The sequence below is a fragment of the Hyposmocoma kahamanoa genome, unplaced genomic scaffold (genome assembly GCF_003589595.1).
Source record: "Hyposmocoma kahamanoa isolate Upper Pololo Valley unplaced genomic scaffold, ASM358959v1 116, whole genome shotgun sequence".
NCBI classification, from domain to species: Eukaryota; Metazoa; Arthropoda; class Insecta; order Lepidoptera; family Cosmopterigidae; genus Hyposmocoma; species Hyposmocoma kahamanoa.
Window position 1 is genome coordinate 207,735 of NW_020653391.1, and position 24,073 is coordinate 231,807.

General features: G+C 38.0%; 1 protein-coding gene across 2 annotated transcripts; it reads right to left on the reverse strand.

Annotated features, from left to right (window-relative positions):
* Nucleotides 1-1,427: 1,427 nt before the first annotated feature.
* Nucleotides 1,428-21,759, reverse strand: LOC113239811 (ethanolaminephosphotransferase 1-like). Of its 2 annotated transcripts, XM_026476953.1 has the most exons (9): nt 21,697-21,759; nt 10,209-10,428; nt 9,070-9,223; nt 7,369-7,477; nt 5,359-5,516; nt 4,071-4,248; nt 2,566-2,742; nt 1,976-2,087; nt 1,428-1,938 (listed from the first exon to the last, which is right to left on the reverse strand). In XM_026476953.1, exons 1-8 carry the CDS (start codon nt 21,724-21,726, stop codon nt 2,025-2,027), a joined length of 1,089 nt encoding a protein of 362 aa, XP_026332738.1. In that variant the 5' UTR covers nt 21,727-21,759; the 3' UTR covers nt 1,428-1,938; nt 1,976-2,024. The 2 variants fall into 2 exon arrangements, with proteins under 2 accessions (XP_026332738.1, XP_026332737.1); XM_026476952.1 differs by having other exon boundaries at nt 1,428-2,087.
* Between the last annotated feature and the right edge of the window lie 2,314 nt (nt 21,760-24,073).

Below are 24,073 nucleotides of genomic sequence, written 5' to 3' on the forward strand. Positions count from 1 at the left end.
GCGCGCTTATCTCAATTTTATCGCGCGCGTTGCGACTATCATGCGTAGCCATGCTACGGGGGCAGTATTGCATAAAAATCGTGATTAAAAAACAATATTTTGATCATGAAAAAAAATTCGATAAAAAATATTTGAGCACACAATCTTTTAAACTGTGACGTAACATAACACACAACCACAACATTTATGTACTTTTCAATTATGCATACTTGTAATTAATAGATTCAGGCGTTACTTTGCGGAAGTCCATGATAATAAAAATGGAAGTATTATATAATTTGCTACCCCGCGAACACAGTGAAGGTTAAATCGTGCAAAATAGCTGCGTTTGTGTTGAGTATTTTTTTCATGCAGTTACTTTCCCCAACCTCCCTCCGCATAAAATTAATAAAATAAACACAAGCGCAACTACAGTCAACAACCCCTGAGGATGCATCATATGTAAAGCACCTATTGAATATAACGGTTTTCTTGTAAAATTTAGAGGTGAGTTTGTGTTTTATCCACTGCCAATTTTTAGGAATCGTGTTTTCACACTGTATACTAATAGTATTCAGTGTATATCCTCAATTATAATTATATATTTTTTATAAAGTTATTGATTCAACACTCACTGTTATGCGGTATTAACCAAAGGTATTTGAGATTGTATTGACTCTTAACGTAAATACGTAGAAATTAAAGTCGATTGAAAAGGTGAGTTGAGAACAGCTCGTACAAAAATACGCAAATGCGATACAGCCGCGTAGTTTTCGCTATATTTGTCTTTAGTTGTTAATTTACCGCTGTAAATGAAAAGAACGTAAATCAACCAATCACCATTCGGCGACAGATTGCGAGGAGCGAACATGGAATGCATTTGCGAACAAGAAATGTTCGTGATTGGACGCTCCATAAAATCCGTGCGTGCAATTGGCCGTGCTGTTTCCTTGAGAGATGTTAAACTTTCTAAAAAAGACAGTCTTCTAACCGTCAACCTAGTAATTTAACTATTTAGGTTAAAAATGTAACTTCTTTAACAACTATTTCTATTTCATGCAACGCTTATGGACTATTGATCTACTTAATAGGAATATGCAGGGCCGGACTAAGGATTGTTGTTATATATATATATATATGTGTGTGACGGGAAGAACAAGTCATATGTGGTGATAAGCAATTGCCACTCAGAGCTTCAAATAGCAAAGGCACTGCCACTGCGCCCGTCTATCTCAGTTTTGACAACTTTACAGGATGAAGAAAAAATTGTTTGCATCATTTATATAGCATCTGGTTTATTATATAAAAATACGTAGCTTTTACATATTTTTATTACACATGTATGTATATACAATACGTATTTTTATTTAATGAACCAGACGCTGTATAAATTATGCAAACAATTTTTTCTTCATCCTGTAAAGTTGTCAAAACTTTATTAATTGAGATAGTGCCGGTTGTCAGTTCACAGTCGATAACTTGACAAATCACATATGCCTGTAATTTCACCAGCACATGCCCATCAAAACCGGAACGCAATAATATTTACATTACTAATAGGCGGTAGAAATAAGTGAGGTGGCTGTACTTCCCTGGAACAACTCTTTCACAGCAGTAGCAGCTTATTAACGTACAACACAACTTCAACATCGCAGCCCTTTTTTGTCTTGAATGTAATACGCACCAAGCGTACTTGCGTATACGTCTTTGTTTATGTTCGCGTTTTCCGTTTTACTAAATGTGATTTGAGTTTTCCTGTGCAATAAACAATTAAATAAAATATAAATGTTCCATAATCTAAGTAAAGTTTCGTAAGTAAGGGAGAATATGTACTATTATTCGTAAGGTAAAAATAATTAAACCAACTACTAATCCATCCCAATAACTACACTAAAAAAATAACATAGTCCGGCCCTGTAGATATGTCTAGCAAGTACAATAATGTTGTCATAATTATAACACGTGTTAAACGTTATAATGTTTGTCATAATTATAAATTATGTCTCATAATGTTATGTCACCTAGAACGCGTTGTCTTGTAAGAGTCAATCGCTGCGTTGTTTTATGTAGAAACAGCTTATTCGGAAATGATCACACATCTGGCGGACCTGGAAAAACAAATTCATTCTATAACAATAACCAGCATTTACAAATCTAGCTGGACTATTTCAAATCATGTAAAATTAGTTAAAGTCTACACTGCTTTCGTAGTGTGGCGAGAAATTATATGTTTTTTGTACCAAATATGTTGTACAAAAAAAAATTTGTTCCTAAAACAAGGTATTTGGTATTCAAGTTTTAATGTTCAGGCTGGTTTTCGAATAACTGTTAGACCGTCTGATTATTTGAATACTAACTGTGCAGTTGCCTTTAAAAGTATCCATGAAACGTGGTAGGACTTATCTGGATGAACACTTTGACAAGACGCTCTACTGTTATTAGATCTCAGCTCTTCCTAAATGGTCTTACCGGGAATTGAACCCGAGACCTCCTTATCTAGCGCCGAGTGTCAACCACTGAACCACTGACAGTCTAATAATATTTTATTTATGAATTTTAGCGTAAAGTAATTGATATTTTTCTCACCACGCAAGTTCCGTAGTGTAGGTGCGCGGCGACAGTCAGCGCAGTGAGGGCGTAGAAGATGGCGGGTTCAAAGCGCGGCGCAGCCAGCGCTCCCAGGGCCCCGGCCAGCAGGGGCCACAGCAGCCAGTTCACCGCATCGCAGCGCTGACTGCTCATCTGAGCCACTATCAATCGGCACTGAGAAAATACGAGAACCAATCACCATCAACTCATCATGTCCCAATCAGTGATGAAAGAGACTCAGTCCCTTAAGGCCTTTTAAAAAACCTTGACTGATTTTTAACGCCTCACGAGTAGTCTAGTCTTTTAACCCTCAAGACTAAAACTGAAGACTAATTCGGGTCGAAGTCTTTTAACCATAAGAAGCTTAAAAGACTTGTTAGGGCTAAAACCAAACTAAACTAAACTAAAGTCAAAGTATTTTATCAAATTTTAGTGTCTGATACTGTCGTTTGACCATAATTATGAACGAAACATGCTATTGATAAACGTATTAAGTGGAGTTCCACAGTCTCTGCCTACCCCTGAATGGGTGACAGGCGAGATTTTTATGTATATATTTGTTCTATGTATTACAGAGAAATTGTTTAAAAAAAAGTACCAGGACTTCATAATAAGAAAAGTGGTTACAGAACAATGTTACACAAAATAAAAAAAGAGCACGTTAGAACTGGATTTCCATAGACTTTTAAATATTGGTTGCATTTCATTATTTCAATTTCCTCGCTGAAAAAGTATTGTATGCAATCATTAAATAATTAGGTCTTAAAATCTCGTACCTATTGCTTAAATCACTCTTTGAATCCTAATTTTAATTATAAGTAAATAAACGTGATTACTTGCTACATACTACGTCATTTTTATTTATAATATTCGGGTTTAATAAAACTAAAATAGGTAGAGTCCATTGCAAACAATTCGGATCGTTTAAGTCTTTTAGTATAACGACTGAGCCTTATTAATAAAAACTCGAACCTCCAGTCTTAATTTTAGAGTCGAGTCCTGTAAAATGGAGTCGAGTCGTTATAAAACGCCTTAAAAGACTGAGTCTCTTTCATCGCTAGTCCCAATGCTGGGCGCCGTTAGTTGTACAACGCACAACGGGAAGTGAGCGTGCCTACAGCTCTGGTACCTATCTGGAAAATAGGGATAGTACTGTACGTGCACCCGGGGCAGCTCATCCGAGGCACTAGCCTCTTGAGAACCGGATGAAGTCGTGACAACGGTCTGTGACAACCCTGTCCACTGGCTGATCTAGGGTCAGAAACGGTGCTTAGTAGGTTCCTGTGCACGCACAGGTTATAGTGCCCTCCTCGTATACCCAAAGGGTCGGTAGGGAAGGTCTATAATTCTATTATTCAGAGGAATTTAAAAGTTGTTGCCTAGTAAATAGAATTCAGATTCGCTATTAATGTACGTGAAAGCAACTGGGCCGTCACTGCAGCTTTGGTTGGCGAAGGGCATTGCATAGAGTAGTGCTATATGTAATTAAAGGCTACACTTACAGCAACATTACTAAACACAGTGCCGATGAGTAGAAACAACATTCTGGGGTCATATTCAACCAGAGTGTCAGATTTATGCACCCACACGTTGAGCACGACGAACACGGTGAGAAGCGGCCATAGCGGCCTTATGGCTTCTGTCGCTGAACGCATTTTGCCTGTACGCAGTTTGTAAGATCTGAGAAACAAAACAAAGTTAATTAAACAATACAAATCATTTCATTCATTCAATTAAATTACAAGTACTTTCAACACATTACGTTCAGACCTTAACAATATTACATAACTATAGGTTACCAGACATCTATATACCTAAGGTGTCGTTCACACGGCGTTGTACTGCACGTTGTTGATGTTTTGTTGTATAGAATGCTCACAAGGCTTGTCAAGGACACCGAATGACCGGATTCGGATTTTTTTTTAAATAGTAAGTGACGGGAGGAAGAAGTCGTCGTAAGTGCCTGGTGGTAAAACTCTGTAAACTTATTTTTTTTTTAGAATTATTATTACAAAGATCGAACAATTAGAAAAAATTCCTTCGATGCGACCGGATTCGAACCAACGTCTTCTAGCAAACCGTGTCAGACGCTATACCAACTAAGCCACGCAACGAACCAGAGGACTTCACGAATTTTTCCATGTGCTTGCATGTCGGATCTTTGTATTTGGTTTTCGACGACTTTTTAGCCGTAGCGCCATCTATTACAAATCAATGAAAGTATTTTGTCGCCCAGTTAGGTAACTTTACAGCTAGCAGCCCCGGCTAGAGGTGTCGCTATTAACTTTTAATTAAATTTGTATTGAATTGATATTCAATTATTTTTTGTGAAATTACTTCACTAGCTTGTTATAATTATTAATCGAACACATAGAAATCGATCCAATCGAACCGACGTCTTTCAAATCCGAAGATGTCGGTTCGAATCCGGTATTAATAATTACAACAAACTAGTGAAGTAGTTTCACAAAAAATAATTTAATATCAATTCACTACAAATTCAATTATTCTTTTTGTTTTGCTTATTTTTTAATATTTCACTTTTTGATTTTGTAAGTGACTTATAATGGTCTCTTAACGTTTACACTTTTCTTTTTGTAATTTCTTTTTAGTAATCAGCAATAATTTATTGTGCATGTCGTGTTGGTCTATAAGAGATTGTGCACTTAGTTTTAAGGTTTCGCATGTATGTTTCTGACTTTTAATCGATGTAACAATTGTCGACTGGCTAAAGTAACAATTGTCGACTAACTAAATAAAATAAAAACAAATATGCCAAAAAGCACTTACTTGTGGGTGTTGTAAATGGCTACAGGTAGATTAGTAAGAAAGCCCGTAGCGTATATGAGCCACTCGAATCCGTTGGCGAGCGTGTAGCTGCCGAACATATAGCGCTTATAGTACCCAGTCCCTTTAATTCCTGTCCATAGGAAGAAAAACGTGGACGCCTGGAAAAATGAATAACATAAATTTGTCACATTGTTGTTGGTCTCTTCAAGCACGGCCATGAGCGGAATATGGTAGACGTCCATAATATGACATAAGGATTGGACGTCAGAAATTGGTCAGAACGTCCATTGCTACATTTGAAGCGAGAAAAAGCTCCACCGAACAAATGGCGCTCATGGAACCACAGAAAGAAGATGTGGACGTCGACGTCTGTAAAGATGAAAATGCGCTGCCGAACATAATATATCCGTTATAGAACCTTGTGCTTTTCACTTACGACAGGACGCGACTAGCGCGAGAGCGATGTAAAACGCCGAAATACTGCTATTCTCGCATAGAGACAATATTCTATTACTCTATACTACTATCCTCGCGCAAGTCACGCCTTGTCGTGCTGGCCCTACAGAAGAAGAATCAAGTCGATTTGAAAGGAATCAATCACACTTCTTGATTGAACCAATCACAACATGATTAAATTCATTAATTAAAATAGTGCCTACAATGATTGTTATTGACTTTTTCTTTATTTATATCATGACCTTGGATGCAAGTCCTTTAATCGGAGTATTAGAGACAATAAAAATAGAAAATAATTAAAAAACAGTAATAGTAATCGCATAGTACATACAAGGGTAAAGCAACAAACAACAAACAAAAAAAATGTACATTCTTCTACTTCTTTCATTTGCTTATTAACCCTTTCATAGACAATACTTACATATGTGGTGACCACAGAACAATAAATACAGTAGAAGTGGTTAGGTAGCGTCAGACGCGTGACAACTATAGGTATCGAAGACCTGTTTGTTTTTGACGCCATTTTCGCTTTGTATGGTATGGTTGTGTCATTCTTTCGTGCAAATTCTTTAAAATTCTAGAAAAATGTCTTATTGCGCTGTTTTGGAGTGCAAAAAGGATAGCCGCGCTAAAAATATTACCCGTGGTGGTATTTCATAGCATTGGAAAGACATATTTTATTTATTTATTTATTTAAATTCACCAACGCTTAATACATTCGGTTACAACAATATTTTACACACATTCGACAGGGTGTTACAGTTAAAATGCTTAACCAATTACAGGTGCACATGCCATGATGAGAGTATGAAAGTTAAGACAATTATTATTAATTTACTGTTCTTTTTTTTAATGTACTTATATTACATATGTTTACTGTATTAACAAATTGAATTATAAAATAAATATAATATACATTACAAATAATATTCATTTATATGCCAAAAACTGCAATATTTTAATAAATTTTCAATTTTCTGCTTATCGAAATATTTTTTTTTGTTACAAGAAACGAAAATAAAGCTTTATACCCCTGCAATATGGTCGCTTCTTTTTTGGAAAACTAAACTACATAAATCCAATTCGTCGTCGTTCAGCAATTAACCGCTAGATGGCAGCACATTGATTGAAATTTCAATATAATATCACAACGTCGTAACTTGCAATAACAGGTATTGATAGTATTGAACTTTTAACGATATGCCAACAGGATAAAGTTTAAATTATATTAACAATCCAGAATTTGTTATTTCTTTTTAAATTTGAAACTACGACCAATCAATATCAAGATTTTGTAGTGTTTTAAATTAGTAATGTTTGGGTTTTGGCGCCATCGCTTCTGATAGTAACCGACCCGCACCCGCTTTCAGTGTGTTTCACGCTCAAGTAGCGGGTGTGAGGTCGCCCTAGTGGGCACGGACCTCGACTTAGGACACTACTGGAGATTTCCGCCAGAAGGGTGTGCTGTAGGAATAAATCTATGCGAGTAAACGCTGAACTGGGGTGGGCCTCAACGCGGCTACTAAATATTTCAAAGTCTTTTTTGACACTTACCCACATGCTAAAATCATATCCCCAAGGCAAGAAGAGTACACCAGTGTTGTATTTCTCCCAATGGCTCAAGTAGAAGTTGAAAAGGATGTTCCACAACACGTAATACATTCTGCAACAAACGATATAAACTAAACAACTACGAAATGTGGCTTTATTTATTTATTTATTTAGTTAGTACAAGAAACGACTTCTTCTAAATTCTCCAACATGTTCATGGACCTCTTAATCTTTAAATGCAACTAGAATAAATTATAAAAAGAGATTGGAATATTATTTTATAATTTTGAAAGGGGTCACAACACCACACGTCGATTGATAATAAAAATAATAATAATAACTATTGACAGTTTTTCTTTTTTTAAGATACCCAGGGACGAGATGCGCCTGTTCAGTGCCACTCTGAGACTCGTATTCCAGAACTTTACTCAATGTTCAAGTCAGGATTTAAGTATGATTTCAAGCACTGGAAATACGACCCTAATAATAATATAATAATAATAATAATAATAACACACACACTCAACATAGCCCCGCACTAGGGAAACCCTGTGTCGCGGGTGCCATGGACACACATATAGACAACCACAAATTACACCCAAACTCACGAGAGAAACAAATGTAGGTCATACAAATATTTCTCCCGGCCCGGGAATCGAACCTGGGACCTCTGCGTGGCAGTCCGGCATGGTAACCGTTAGGCCACAGAGGCAGTTAAGTTCTAGTGTTTTAAATCATACTCAAGTCCTGACTTTACATTGAGTAGAGTTCTGGAATACGAAATGTCCCATGTGCCTGTCATTTCACCAGCATCCTTAGGCCGCGTATCCGTTATGTCGTAACGACAGATAATCGTGCAGTTTACACACACATGGTCAACCACTAATTACATCCAAATTCACGAGATAAAGAAGTATAGGTAATGCCAATATTTCTCCAAGTCCGGGAATCGAACCCGGGACCTCTGCGTGTCAGATCAATATGCGAGAATAGCAGTATCTCGCGCTTTATGTCGGTCTTTTCGGCCACGGAGTCAGTTAGGCTGGTTTCATAGCTGTGCGTGCGGTCCGTACGGACTGTCCGCCTGAGGGCCATCCGCATGCGTAGAATCCGCAATGCTTTGAATCGAGTATTTAATGCAATGAGTGTACAGTACAACGAAGCGTTCAGGGTTCTGTTGAGGCTGCCGTGACATTGTAGTGTGTCCGGGATGTCCGCGGATGCGAGAGTTGACGGCTTCGACGCGACATTGCGTAGGGTACGCGCCAGCTGCCGCAAACTGTTGACAGTTGTTGCACACAGATGGGACAGTGGACTGCTAAGGCACTGGTCCTCTCTTCATTTAAGTTTACGTACTAACATAGTTATTTAAGTTTTTGCTGTAATACCAAAATTTTTATGAATCTTATTGTAGTCCGAAATAAATGCATTTTATTTTATTTTTATTTTATTTATTTTAATTTAGTGCGGATATCCACCGAAAACAGTCGCCTACAATGAACGCATGTGTCTGGTGCAGAGTTCCGCGTCACTGTAAAACGATATTCTAACGCCACCATTCGTTACTCCGTTTCGATTTTCCACGCGGACTGTCCGCAGATAAATCCGCACTGCTCTGAAACCAGCCTAAAATAATTTGTACAAATTTGTCATCTACTTCAAATATAGATCGGGACTACCTGTAAGATTCAAGAATTCACTCACCGTAACGGCGATATGGAGAAATCCAGTCTTCCGACTATGGAATATAGACATGCTGGGATGAAGAACACGGAGTACGAATCCAGCCCGTGGTCGAACAGCTCGCCAAGGGGGCCCGAAGTCTGCGTACGGCGGGCTTGCTTGCCGTCGATACCGTCTAAAAGGGAATTAGATTAGCTCTCTTGTCTCTAATGGTTCATCTCCTCACTAAGGGCCTATGCAACTTATACAGGTTGACTTTTTTTATCAATAGCAAAATGTTTTCTACGCATTATCAAATGCAAATCATAATCATTTATTCATAATTTTCATTACATGTCAATTTATTACCTTCAATGTCAATGACAATGTTAACTAAACAAATGTATTGAATTTCGTTATAAACTGATAATTAAGAAAAATAGTAACCTACAGCGAATAAAAATAACATTATTTAAAATTAAAAAATGCCGATAAATTAACTGGATTAGCCACATTTTTAGCCTAAAGCGGAAGACGTGCTCGTATGTATACACGACACGTACGTCGTTTGTATACACGATGGCCTTCTCCAGCCGGTGAAGATCGCCGCGACGAAAGCCGCCTGCTTTCGTTCCGCAGTGCGTACCGCTCATTATCGCATCTCTGTGCGAACTGATACAAGTGATTACGTGCATACATGGCTAACTGGAGTATCAGCAGATAGGGAAGCGTCAGTAGCTCTAAAGACGCAAAGTACGACCCTGTGCACTCTTCATCGCTGCTTAAAACCTCGCACGCGCGCGCGTGTGTAAAAGTAGACGATAAGCGTATGCATTACTACTAGACATGAGCGCCGATAATAAGCCAACAGGCGACGGCGCGCCGACAAAAAAGTGTCGCGGCGGCGTTTCGGCGGCGCGAAAACGAATTTGTATATCGGTGTTTGTTTTTACAAAAACCGTTACACAAATATTTTTTCAAAGGAAAAACAAAATAACGTATTTTTTATAGTAATCAAATTTTTATCGGTTAGTTCAGGCGCTATTCGCTACTGGATCGCGTTTGCATCGCTGCTGAAGGTCGCCGTATGTAACCGCTCTTACTTTCTGTGATTATTATCTCCAATATTTTGACTATTTTATTTATTACTAATTAAAGGACTTGAAACCAAATTAACTCACCCAACGTATAAGCAAGGAAAAGAAAGACAGCCAACACACTCCACAGAGACTGCGGTACAACTTCACTATGTCCATTCGTCGGCGCGTTCACGGTAGTTCCATTGATCGAAGTCGCCGCTAAGTAGTTGTAATCGTAGTAGGACAGGAGTAAGAAGTCCAGGACTGTTAGGAGAAACCCAGCGAAGGTCAGGACGTTGGGTGCTACCCATCTTGGTACTATCTGTGGAGAAGAAAACACATAGCTTTACAAAAAATTCACATTCAATGGAACACTAAGTAAATAACATTTGAAATCGCCAATTGATTAAATATTCATTCATAAGGCAGATTTCCTTGAGATGAATGACTAAGTAACGCTATGTGAATAGATGTTTGTACATATTTATCATTTACAGTGTATGTTTTAAAATTGGATTAAAAGCTATAAATAAATAACGTATTGCATAAAGTTTTTGCATCGCGGTAATGATACATTAGTAGAGCTCCTTGTGAAAGAGTTTGTCCTGGGATGTACTGACACCATACCTATTTCTGCCGCCAAGCAATAATGTGAGCATCGGAACGCAGTGTTCCGGTCTCGAAAGGTAAGGGTGCTGGTGAAATTAAAGGCATATGTATGCCTCAAGAGTGTCGGGCGCAGTGACAGGACACCTCAGATCTTTGTGATTTAAAGCTTTGAGTGGCGCTGTAACTGTTATGGACAGGCGTGTAGCTTACCATCAGGCGGACAACTTATTCGTCCCGTCACTTGATGTTATAAAAAAATCTCTCAAAAGGAAGCAGTAGAAGCACCCTCCTCCTCCCACCCAGATGTTAGGAGAGTACCCCCATAAGATCTTGATATGGAAGAATGAATAAGATATGGGGGCCATTACGGCCTATATTTTACAAAGAGATGAATGATCAAGTATTAGTTCTCTTTGAGCCCGCTAGGGGCGCTGTACAATGTGCCTTAGGCAATTCGCAAATTGTTCACGAGTTGCGGTCGGTAGCGACTAACACTGTAAACTCAAGGTAGCTATTTCTAACGTTCGCCGAGACCGATAACGTCTTTCCCATTGTATCAATTTATGCGTGACAATTGTTTATATAGAAACTTATTTACTAATGCAACGATATTGTATATATGTTCGCTGCGATATTGTATGGAATAGTATTTTTCCCAAACATGCCCGGAAATGTTTGCATTAATTTCAAAAAACGAACACGGAAATGTTATCATTTAAGGACCGTGCGACATCTTCTCGTCCTAGATCTGCAAAGTATGAAAATCCATTACTGTGCGCTGTTCTACACTTTTGAATCTATATCTACTATGAATTATGTTATCAGGCAATAGAAAAACTTGTACAGCCATCTGCCAAGTCTGTTCCGTGTACTTTTTTTAAAAAAAAGGCGGCCAAGTAAATTAAACTGCTGAGGTATTCTTTTCTGTTTCTTTCGTCTTTTTTGTACTTTCGTCGCTAAAATGAGTTCTAATGAGAAGACCGATTACAAAAATACAGTAGTAAGTCAAACCATTAGGCTACCAAGGCTACCAATTAACATGTCTATAATTACTTTTAATATTTTTTTCCTTTTTTATTGTACACAGCCTCTTTAGTCTTTTATTATCTCCGCACATTGTTTAAGAAAAGCACTATACATGCCTCGGCAGCGTTCCGTTACTTCCCAGTCTCTGCAATAATGTATATACTATATTTATTCATAGAATATACAGGGTTATTTGTATAATACTATCAACCTTGCAGCCATTCCATGACTTTTCACAAACACCAGAAATTTATCAGAAATAAGCTTTCATTATTTTGTTGTACTGTCTGATATTTTTCAGATCTGTTTGGTAGTACGTTGTTTACCAACGCCTCCCACGTGCTTTCTTTTGCTACTGCACAGAGTTATCATCGTTTAGAGCGGTATTTAAATATTTTTGTATGAAAGCAAAATCCAATAAGTAATTAAAAGCCATGAAACAAAAGTTGTTGTTTATGATGTTAGTAATACAATCCTGTGAGGTTGTCAGTATTTTACAAATTACCTTGTACTACATCCACTTTGTTGCCATTCTTTGCCTCGAAAGTAACCAGTTTGTTATTGAAGGAGACAAGTTATTCCAACACCAAATCATCGTAACATAATATATGTTTTTACACCATAATAGACTGCCTTGCTAAGCCGAAAGGCGTTATCTCTGAGATACGCCCATTTAGTTTTTTTTATATCAATAAATAGCTATAACAATTTCGCACCTAATGGTATAATAGAAACAGCGCTATCTAACTTAAAACATTTAAAAAACCACCAACGAAGTATTTTTAATAAATCAATTTTTCCTTAGATTACTAATAGATTCGGCGGCTTTCTTTATAATCTTTTGATTACCGGTATCTCACTACAATAGTAAAATTTATGGATAATTTAGGCATGTCATTAAATCTATTAGTCAAAAATACATATAAATAAGTTTTAACATCTTCAAAAAGATTTCTTTTAGAAGGTGCGAAAGTAGAATTTACAAAAAGTGGATTTTCTCAAAACTTATTCCGATTGAGATAGCGCACTATAGGTATTGTAGTAATAACCCTGAATATTTGAAAAGTTTGCCACGTGGTTTACGAGACACAAGCCTTTGGGAACCTCTGATTTAGACTTGGACGTGAAATGATACGCGATCATGTGATACACGTCCGTGTAACACCACCGCGGAGATAAAGTACGATAAGGTGACACAAATGTACGCCCACCGTTAGTCGAGAATGCAAGTAAGAATATTATTAGTAATTTAAACTAACTTGTGAATATCGTCCTCGCAACACTAACTGAACGAAACTAACAATTTTAAAGAAAAAAAAAATTCTTACATAAAGTTTTCAATCGGACTGTGTCTAAAACTTATTTCGTCGAAATTTTAAGTTACTTGTAATTTTAGAGGAACGATATAATTTTGTTATGGCAATAATATACTTTTTAACCGACTTCAAAAAGGAGGAGGTTCCCAATTCGGCTGTGTTTTTTTTTTGTGCGTATGTTACGCGTTTGTGAACCGTTTTTGATGATTCTATTTTGTCGGAAAGAGGGTACCTCAATATTGGTCCCATTTAAATTTAAAGAAAATATTCCACCTCTAATGGTGGCGAACTAGGGGATGAATCCGGCTACGCGCACTTTCCGGTAACGGATTTCAAATTAAACTTGGCAAATGTAATTCAACTAACTTTTGAGATCGGTTTTTTAATAAAAAAAGTTATAATTATTTTATGATACCAAGTGACCGAATGAACTAGTCGTGCGCCTGGTGGTAAGCGACACGCCAAAACACTGTGCCACTTAAGAGCTTTAAATCACAAGGTGCCTGGCCACTGCCCATCATTCTGAGACACAAGTCCCATTTGCCTGCAATATCAGCAAAACCCTTTCCCTTCAAAGCCTATATAAATACTCATGTTACGGCTTGGCAGCAAAGATAGGTAAGGAATCCGGAATTCTTCGGAAGAGGCGTGATCTGTTTTTTTTTCGCTCGTATCTTGTTTGTACGTTACAAAATTGACATAAAGTTAATACTCAATATATTTATTGCATATGGTACATGTCTTAAAATTAATCCCTTATTAGGGGTAACAATAAGAGCAGAGGTAGGCCGAGGTTTCAATCATTAATTACAATTGTTATTTATCTAATAATAATATAAAATAAAAATATGTCCTATAATAAGAAATACGTCTTATAATAAGCAGAATTATGTCATTTGAAAGTTTGAATTTAATTAGATTACAACAGCGTAACTTTACAGTAGGTATATATTATTAAGCTATGGCTACAGAAATCGACTTCCCTTACGTTCCGCGGCAATCTGAGTTTTACCTAAGTTTTGTCATAATGGACGGTTTTATTATTATAGGAAATGAAACTATTTTTCCGGATTTAAATCGCGTATATTTGTTTTTTTTTTTCAAACAAACCGACGTTTCGGGCCCTTTACAGGTCCCATAGTCACGGTTGACTGAGGTGGTACAGTCTCCCCCCCGAAGGGGTTCCCGCCTTGTCGTGGCGGGGGGGCTCTAGTAGCCGTGGTCGATTTCATCCCACGGTGAAGCTAAGAGTTCGTTGCCCAGCATAAAGGGGCCCGGGATGGAAGGCTCGTCTGGTGTTCGGCGAGCCTTACATTCGGAGTCGGGGGACCAATGTGTCTCCCTTCTCGGGGAGGGGCTGCGCAGAGCGCGGCCAGCCGCTGGTGGGGGCGCGGACGAGTGCAACAGCGTACCCGTACCCCCACCTACAGCGGAGAGGAGGAACACTCCGGGGGTTTGGTGCGGTCGGGCTGCTCCCCTTCAGGGTTCAGCCCAGTCCCACATAACCCAGGCTCTGCCCCCGCGGGGCCGGGGTATCTGTAAGCAGATTCCCCCGGATTAACAAAAAAAAAAAGGTGGTACAGTCTTCAACCAGTTATGTCTAATATTGATGCAAACTACCCTATTTTTTTTACTATAGTTACAATAGTTATTAATTAAATACCTTATTTTTAATTTTACAAAGGAAACATTCCAATTTACGCTACATTACGTGTTACAAATTATTTTATTGAATGAATTTTTATTAAGTTCAATTTATTATTAATCAATAATAGAAATTAGAATAAACTAAAACATATTAATTAGTAGTGCAGTCTTATGTCTGTTTGGGATTTTTCATTAGAGGAAATACTGGATCTCAAACTGGTGGTACGGAGCAACTATCTTCCCTGTTGAAATTAGGATGTTTTTTTAATTTCAATGGCCTCTCGCAGCATCCTGGGTAGATAACGGACTTCTTTTGCAAGGACCTGAAGTTTGTCAAACTTCATTGAATGTGTAGGTTTATTCATGACACGCACGCAGACTGCAGACTTGCTTACGCGACGGTGTTTGACATCAGCTATATGTTCTTTGACGCGGGTACAAATACTTCGCTTCGTTTGTCCAATATAAGAGAGACCGCACTCCTCCGGTGCTTGAAATAAAATCCAGAAAAATAGTTTCATTTCCTATGTGTAACAATCGCGAAAACCTAAGAACTCGATAGGTTTTATTATTGTTTATTTACTTACTTACTTACTAACTGTTGTTAATAATGTTGGCATCATATTTATGCTTATGTTGATGATTAACAGTGGTTCGATGTTGCGTCAGAGCTAAATAATGTTGTAAATGATTCTATTATTTGTCATCATCACGCCGTATAGCAAATACTTATGATTATGCACCCGATATAATGTATGCTTGTCCAAGGGAGTGACCACGCGGAATCAGATTTTTTTTTATAATAACATGTGACAGGCCAAACAAGCTGTGCGCCTGATGGTTTAGCTACACGCCTGTCCATAACAGTTACATTGCCGCTCAGAGCTTTAAATCGCGAAGATCTGAGGGGCACGGCCATTGTATCGCTCTGAGACAATACAATACAATACAATATACTTTATTTTCTCTCAATAAGGTTGTAGTTACAGTGTATGAGTACATTAAAAATACAATTATTAATTACAAAGAATAAAAATAACAAATATCAAGTGCCTTAGTGAGAGCTGGAGTCTGTACTAGGTTGGATACCTGTGTTACAGATCACCAGGCTCACTCCCTCTTAGTGTAAGAAAACGTGATATAAACTTAATACAAAAATACAAATAAAATTACAAAATAAAGCATAGGCTATCTAGTGCAAAAATGTGTGTGTGTGTGTGCGTGTGTGCGTATGTGGGTGTGTGCGTGTGTGCGAATGCGGGTGTGTGCGTGAGTGCGTGCGTGCGTGCGTGACACATAAGATAACAAGTCCCATGTACCTATAATTTACTAGCACCCATACCCTCCAAAACCAGAACGCGGTAATGCTGACATTAATAATAAATATTTTAGGCCTTGGGAGAGGTGAGAGTCTAAAATATATAAAAATAATAATTTATTTACTTCAGACAGATCCATTTTAATGTTAGTAGAGCTTAATCTAGATTGATACTTAATAACTAACAATGAAATTGGCCTCTGTGTGAGTTTGCATATATCATCGGGCTATTTAGGATAATAGCTATCGCTTTCAGGATGCCGTTACAGCTCTTTCGGCAGACTAAGTCAAAGCCGTCCACGCGAGCATCTGCGAACATGCCCGAAGCACTGCAAAAGCGCGGGAGCTGCATCTGTGCGATTTTTGGGTGTATTTGAACCACAAACTTGCCGTACAGTGATGTACAAAATGCTTTAAACAATGCTATCCTCACTATATACGTACATCTAGCAAGTGGCAATTAGGTAGTGGCGAAATTACAGGCACCGGGACTTGTTAACTTAGTCTCAAGTAGGTGACAGTGCCATTCAGATTTTTATGATTTAAAGCTCTGAATGATACCGAAACTGTTATGGACAGGCATGTAGCTTACCATCAGGCGCACAACTGGTTCGTCCCGTCATTTGATATTACAAAAAAAAAATCTAGCAAACAACCAACATCCTCGCCCGAACTGACAATGCGACCAAATGCCCAAGATATTTAAATTGAAATACTTTTTTAAGACGAACACCGTTGAGTAACAGGAGTAGTACAAAATTAGATAATAATAATAATAATAACGCACACACTCATCATAGCCCCGCACTAGGGAAACCCTGTGTCGCGGGTGCCATGGACACATACATAGACAAACACAAATTACACCCAAACTCACGAGAGAAATAAATGTAGGCCATACAAATATTTCTCCTGGCCCGGGAATCGAACCTAGGACCTCTGCGTGGCAGTCCGGCATGGTAACCGTTCGGCCACGGAAGCAGTTAACTTAACGGAAGTGGTCACTTGTTCCCGCCTTAGAGACCATGTACACTGTCTTTTTAACTTTTGTAAGCTAGATCATGTGACTCCGCGTAGGACTCACATATAATAACTAGCTTTCTCATTGCGCCAACTGAAGGTGCCAGCGGTACCATATCATCCGCGCAGCTAAAATTATTGACACATACGTCCTCAATAAAGCAACCTTCTCCGTGGCGGACTGTCACGCAGAGGTCCCAGGTTCGATTCCCGAGTCGAGAGAAATATTTGTATGGCCTACATTTATTTCTCTCATGAGTTTGGGTGTATTGGGTCTATGTGTGACCGGCGACACAGGGTTTCCCTAGTGCGGGGCTATGTTGAGTGTGTGCGTTATTATTAAAAAAAACCGACCTGCTTGCCGCCAAATTCCTCAATCAGCGCATTCACATATAAATTGAATAGAAAGGGTGAGCTCAACCCACTCTTGCTCACCTCGCATTCTATCCTCCATGGATCCGAGAACTCACCCACACGGCTTTCCTGATTCATGTACCAGAATGTAAAGAGAGACATTACTGCTTGGCGGCACAAATAGGTATGGCGGCAGTACTTAGTACAGTCCCTGGACGAATTCTTTTACAAGGAGCTCCAGTGCTACTAAAAAACTTGTCGACATTGGCAGAATTCTTTACAAAAGATAACGTTTGTAATAAAAACTGCCAGTTAAGGTTAGTTATTCTTTATCGAAGTAGATTAGATAGAGCATTTGATACTTCGTAACATTACCTTTGTTGATAAAGCAAATCACGCCATTTTGTTATCAAATTTAATTGCACGCTATTAAAGTATTAAACAGTTATTTGTATATGACCGATAATGTGCAAGTTACTGGGTCATTGTCACAGTAAATCAGAGGTAATAACTGTCTTTTAAACTAAATTTTTTCGACGTTTGACGTGTTGCTTTTTTTATGGTACAAAACCGGAACGCAGTAATGTGACCATTACTGTGTTCCGGTTTTGAACTGAAAAGGTTACTGGTGATACTGCAGGCACATGGGACTTCCATGCTTTATGTTTTAAAGCGCTTTTTTTTGACAGAATCAGAGCCTCACACAGATGGATTCGCACATCTACGCTAAGATATTGAGGAACACGATATAAAACCCTCAATCTATAAAAGCAATTACTCACAATATCCGTGACATGTTTCTCAAACCTTAAATCACTATCCATTATAACCCCCAAGTTACGCGCTTCTGTTACCTTCTGAACTACATTGCCCCCTAGTCTAATTTTTAGATCGTGATTATTGATTTGTTGTTTTTGACTTTTCGTGCCCAGCACCATGAATTTCGACTTGTCTGGGTTTAAAACTAAACAATTACGGACAGCCCAGTTTCGAATTCGCTCCAAATCTGCATTGAGTTTATTAACAGCCGTAGCAGTGTCATATGGCTTGAAAGTAATATACAGCTGGAGATCATCGGCATATAAATGGTATCTACAATTTTCTATCGAGTTACAGACATCTGCACTGTACAAGATAAAGAGGATCGGCCCTAAGATCGACCCTTGTGGAATTCCCCTGTTAACAGGAGAAGAATTCGATACACCTCTCGAACCATCGTCGAAGCTAACTTCAACTCTCTGTGAACGACCATCCAGGTAACTAGCAAACCATTTCAAAGCAGTACTGTCGAAGCCGTAATATGCCAGTTTCGAGACGAGGAGGTTTGTGTTAATTGTGTCGAAAGCACGGGAAACTTCAAGGAGAACGAGGATTGTACCCTTGCCTACATCTTGTCCTGCCAAAATGTCGTCGACAACGTCCAACAGCGCTGTTGCCGTACTACGGCCAGCTCTAAAGCCAGACTGTTTCTCAGGAAGTATATTATTCGCTTCGAGGAACTCTATCATTTGTTTAGCTACAACTTTTTCAATGATTTTCGATATGTAAGGTAAGATGCTAACGGGACGGAGATCTTTAAGTTCAGCTGGATCATTAACTTTTGGTATCGGTTTAACTATGGCTTTTTTCCATATGTCGGGAAAAATACCGGTGCGTATAGATTGGTTGACAATGGTAGTAATAAGTCCAATAGTATACGGCAGAGTAAGAAAAATCATCTCATGATTTACACCATCAATACCTTGGGCATTGGTTGAAGTTTTACTAATAATTTTAAATATAGAAGATTCGTCAACTGGTTTTAAAGTGAACACTGCAGGGCTGAAGCGGTTGGATTCATAAAACGTCAATTATTAAGGTGTTTTAATGTCCACGCTGAAATAAGCTTATTCCGGCGGCACCATTTTTGAATCTCGAGAACCACAGCTCCTAGCTTAGATCTGATTGCACCCAGAAAAAGTCGTGAATTAGTCGTTTCTAGTCGCGAACTTTTACAATTAGTCGCCCCTTTGTTTAGAAGATATTGGATATTCAATTATTTTCATTGATAGGTGTATTTACGTAGAAAAATTGTGTAAATAACGAAAACTGTATGTCTATACTCCGTTCAAACATTTATTTAACTTTTGACAGCTCGAATTCTAATCAATTAGTGATGTCCTAATGCGTTTCCGATTACATTTTTTTATCACAATCGATTTTATTTATGAAGAAGCTTAAATCGTGAATGTGAGCGGGTTAAAAAAAGATATTATCAAGAGATTTGTTTCAAAAACTCGACCATGGTCGCGCTGGAATACGGCACGCATTCCCGAGACTGAACAATGACTGAAATTAGTCTCGGAAATGACAAAAGATCATCGAGATTTGAGGAACTTTCGAGACCGAAACTCCCGTGATGAAAGTAATGTACAAAAATGTTAAAATATTCAACATGTTCAATTTTCCTTTACAAGTATTCAAATAGGAGCGACTCTGAGAGAATATACGCAACGACTCATACGGAAAACGGGTTCATTATTACAAAACGTCATTTGTGGCATATAATAATTTAGTTTAAATAATAGTTTATCATTTAGCTCATGGTCTAAAATAAGTGTCCGAAACAATAATACTGATAACAATAATAATAAAAAAACCGACCTTAAAAGTCATTCATCCCCTAGTTTGCCACCCTTAGAAGTGGAATATTTTCCAAATTAAATGGGATCACTACTGAGGTACCCTCTTTCCAACAAAAAAATCAGTTCCCAAATTATCGCAGTTATCGTGTAACATACATACAAAAAAACAAAGTCGAATTGAGAACCTCATCCCTTTTTTGAAGTCGGTTAAAAAAGATGACGTAACTAGAATTTAAGGACAAGAATACGTATTACCATAGCTCAATAAGACAAGTATGGTATTGTTGGCGAAGTATTATTTGCAATCTCTATGCGAGAACGGCAGTATATCGCGCTATTTGTCGCTCTCGCGCTTATCGCGCCATTTCGTGCTAGCCCCACTGATGAGTAAAGAAATAATTCAAAATTAGAATTCAGAAAAAGCAATTAGCGCGCTCATGACTCGTACGATGGACCAAGATCATTAGGTCCATGTACGCTTTAAGTAAAACAATTGTTAATGGTTTTATTACCCTATTGTAATAGAAAGGATAAGCCGTTCCAAGAGATAAAAATAATCTGTGCAAATAATATTTCTTCAACTACTTATAAAGCGTGAAACACACAGAAAGCGGGTGCGGGTCGGCGGACGGAATTATGGTACACCTAAACCGATTTTGTCGGCCGATGTCGGACAGAACTACCCGGACGAGTAACTCAGACGTGTATGTGCTTACACTGCAACAGTGTACTACTTATGCCGACACAGGACGTTGCCGGTATTCTGTAGTTGACTGTGTTGCTTAACAGAGTGAAGACGCGTTTTTAAAATGTAGGAATTCGAAGAAATGTATCTTTTACAAAATTCATACCGCAATTTAATTCGTCGATGTCAACGTCGGCGACATCGGCGTGGTGGGTTAATAAATATTTATGTACAGAAGACAGCTGGGTGAATACCACCTTTATTTTATTGTAATTTTTTGAATGTTTATCGCACAATGTTGGTCAGTTTTAAACAGAACTAATTAATTTTTCAATAACCATAGTCGTTTAGGTAGATAACAACATTGACAGAAACGACTGTATGATTAAATTAAACTATAAATACGCTCAATTTATACTGCAGACTGCCGAGAAATCCCAACAAAAACGGACTCGACCGACGGTTGATCGGCCGTTTTCGGGCGTCATCGGACGATGACGGGGGTGTTTGTGTATGCGCTCTCTTTCTTTTGCAAGTGTTTGATTCGATCGTCCGAGTTCGGCCGTCGTCGCCCGAGCAAACTTCGGCCGATGACGAATTAGGTGTACGCGAGCCATTATACCCGCCGCGACCCCGAACCGACTCGCGCCCGACCCGCACTGTGTGTTTCACGCCTAACTCCATATAAGCAACAGCGCGGTTTGTACAAGTGCACACTTTCGCGTAATAAAGAAAGGCGCATGGGAGGTTGTCCTCCCATACGTACGACGTACAATGTTATTTTTGTTCCCTGTGCATGTACCAATAATTTTACTATGTATAAACGTTTTAAATTTAACCATAAAAGCGTGTATTTAGTGTTAAATATTTTACATTACAACATAATGCCGATAACGTGGGAAACGTTATCAAAAGATAATACTCATAACGTAGCGAATGTTATCGGAATTGTCGTTATCTTTCGATTCCTGGTTAAAAATCACAGACTTACCTCCACCACCTTGTTCCAAAATGGGTGCATAACATAGACACTGAGAGGGCTTGTGTCTATGGCCATGTACTGCAACAAAAAGATTTTATGTAACATTTTATTGGACACAAGAATTTGTCGCAGTGGCAGGGGGAGAAAAGGCCGACTATATTTTATTCATGTGTGTTATATTAATAATAAAATAGAAAACCAAAATTATAATAACAATATTTAAAAAATAGGCGCCTTGACGTCGAGTTGCTGTCCAGCCCGTTACACCAAGTACCAAGTACTTTGTATCAGAAAAAGTTTCCATAATTTTTTAGTAAAACTTAGCAACTATGTTAGTACTTATATAAATTTCATTGCATTAAAACATCACGTATATAACCAGAAATAGAGACGAAATAAGGGCCATCTATCCCTGGCAACTCATCAGGCAAATGGACCTTATATCACTTTTAAATATCAACTCTCGTTTGCACTGAAATCACAAATTAGAAAGCTGAAATAGTACAGCACCAACAACTGACCTGTGTGTATGTCTCTGTATATTCCAATAATCTCAGTACAGAGTACTAAAAAAACCGACCTCAAAAGTTCGTAGAATTATACATGCAATTACCAAGTTTTATTGAAATCGGTTACTGGAAAGTGCGCAAACCCGAATTCATCCCCTAGTTCGCCACTATACGGGACTCGATACAGGAGATAGTAAAAATCGGTTCTGACTACTCAAAGTATATTGAGAGAGAAAAACGCCTTGAGTCGGAGAATAGCAAAATCAACCATTACAATCATTGCTCCTTATAATAAAATGTAGGCGCTATTTATAAAAATGAATATTCATGCGTGAACAGCCACCCTTAGAGGTGGATGATGTTTTTCAATATTAAACAGGACCACTATGGGTACCTCCATGGTGCTCATGTTTAATTTTGAAAAAAAAGAATTTTAAAAATTCCAACAAAAAAGAATCATGAAAATCGGTTCACAAATACCGGAGTTATCGCGTAACGTACATACAAAAAAAACATAGCCTAATTGAGAAATTCCTCCTTTTTTGAAGTCGGTTAAAAAAATTCAGCATTTAGACAATATTTCTAACTATGGGGGGGGCTCTTCTATTTGGTGGTGTGGAAAAAACAGCAAAACATCTCTTGCAAAATATAAATAAACATCATACAAAACAAACGGAATCACATTTCATCAGTAATTAAATATGTAATTTTTCAATTTTCGTCCATTATAGCAACGCTCAAGTTAAACTGGTCGATTTGAAGTGAAACAATTAACGACATCCGTCAATTGTTTCGAATTCGGGCTGACCAATCAGAGCGCAGTTGTCACCGTAATCATTTGGCAGCAAACTTTGCAAACAAATTAAATGACATTTCGTCTCTATTTCTGGCTATATACTCGATGCATTAAAATCGCATTACATAATATAAAATAACTTAATTTAAATCACACCTATGACCCTTTATGTCAGGTGCCATAGCAAGGGACTATCAAGCGTTATCAATATGCTGTATGTAACGATAGTACAAGTTTTTTTTGGTCTCCACATAAACTAATTCAGTAGAACCTATGTTTTTGTCTTGTGATTTTGTGGTAATATAGAAAATACGTGTTTTCAATTATTTTTTGTGGTCATGGGCATTGATTTTTTTTTATCTTTCCTAACTGGCAGCGAGCTAAAAAGACCATCACAAGGAAGCCCATGTCCAGCATTGAGATGTATAATGGGTAGATAATGAAGTAGATACATATTAATTTTGCACATTGTCAATTAATGTGAATACTTGTACGTGATTTCTATGTAATTTTTCAGGATGAAACATTTCAATTCAGTTAAATTAAGCCTCTTTCAGATGATCCTAATAGCAGTAAAGAGAAGACGCTCTTAATATTGTGAAAAAGTTCATCCATGGACGCACTGCCATATTTCTGCTGCCAAGCAGTAATGTGAGCATTACAGCATTTCGGTTTTGAAGGGTGCTGGTGAAATTACAGGCATGTGGGACTTGTCAACTTATGGGTGACAAGCGCAGTGGCAGGGCCCCTTCGATCTTTGTGATTTAAAGCACTGAGTGGCAGTGCAACTGTTATGGACAGGCATGTCATGTCAAACGTCACTGTAATCAAAATCGAAATAAACATTTCATAAACATTTAAATAAGGATTTCAGAGAGGAGGTATTAACCACTCTACGTAGTTCCTTGAAATTTTTGAAAATATACTGTGCCTATTCCGATATCCCAGTGATAAGCCATAAGTTATATTATCTAAGCTTTAAGTAATACATATAGGGAAGACAATACTTCTGATATCCCGGAATAAAACAAAATAGTTATATCATTACTTACAATTAATAATAATAATAATAATCTTTATT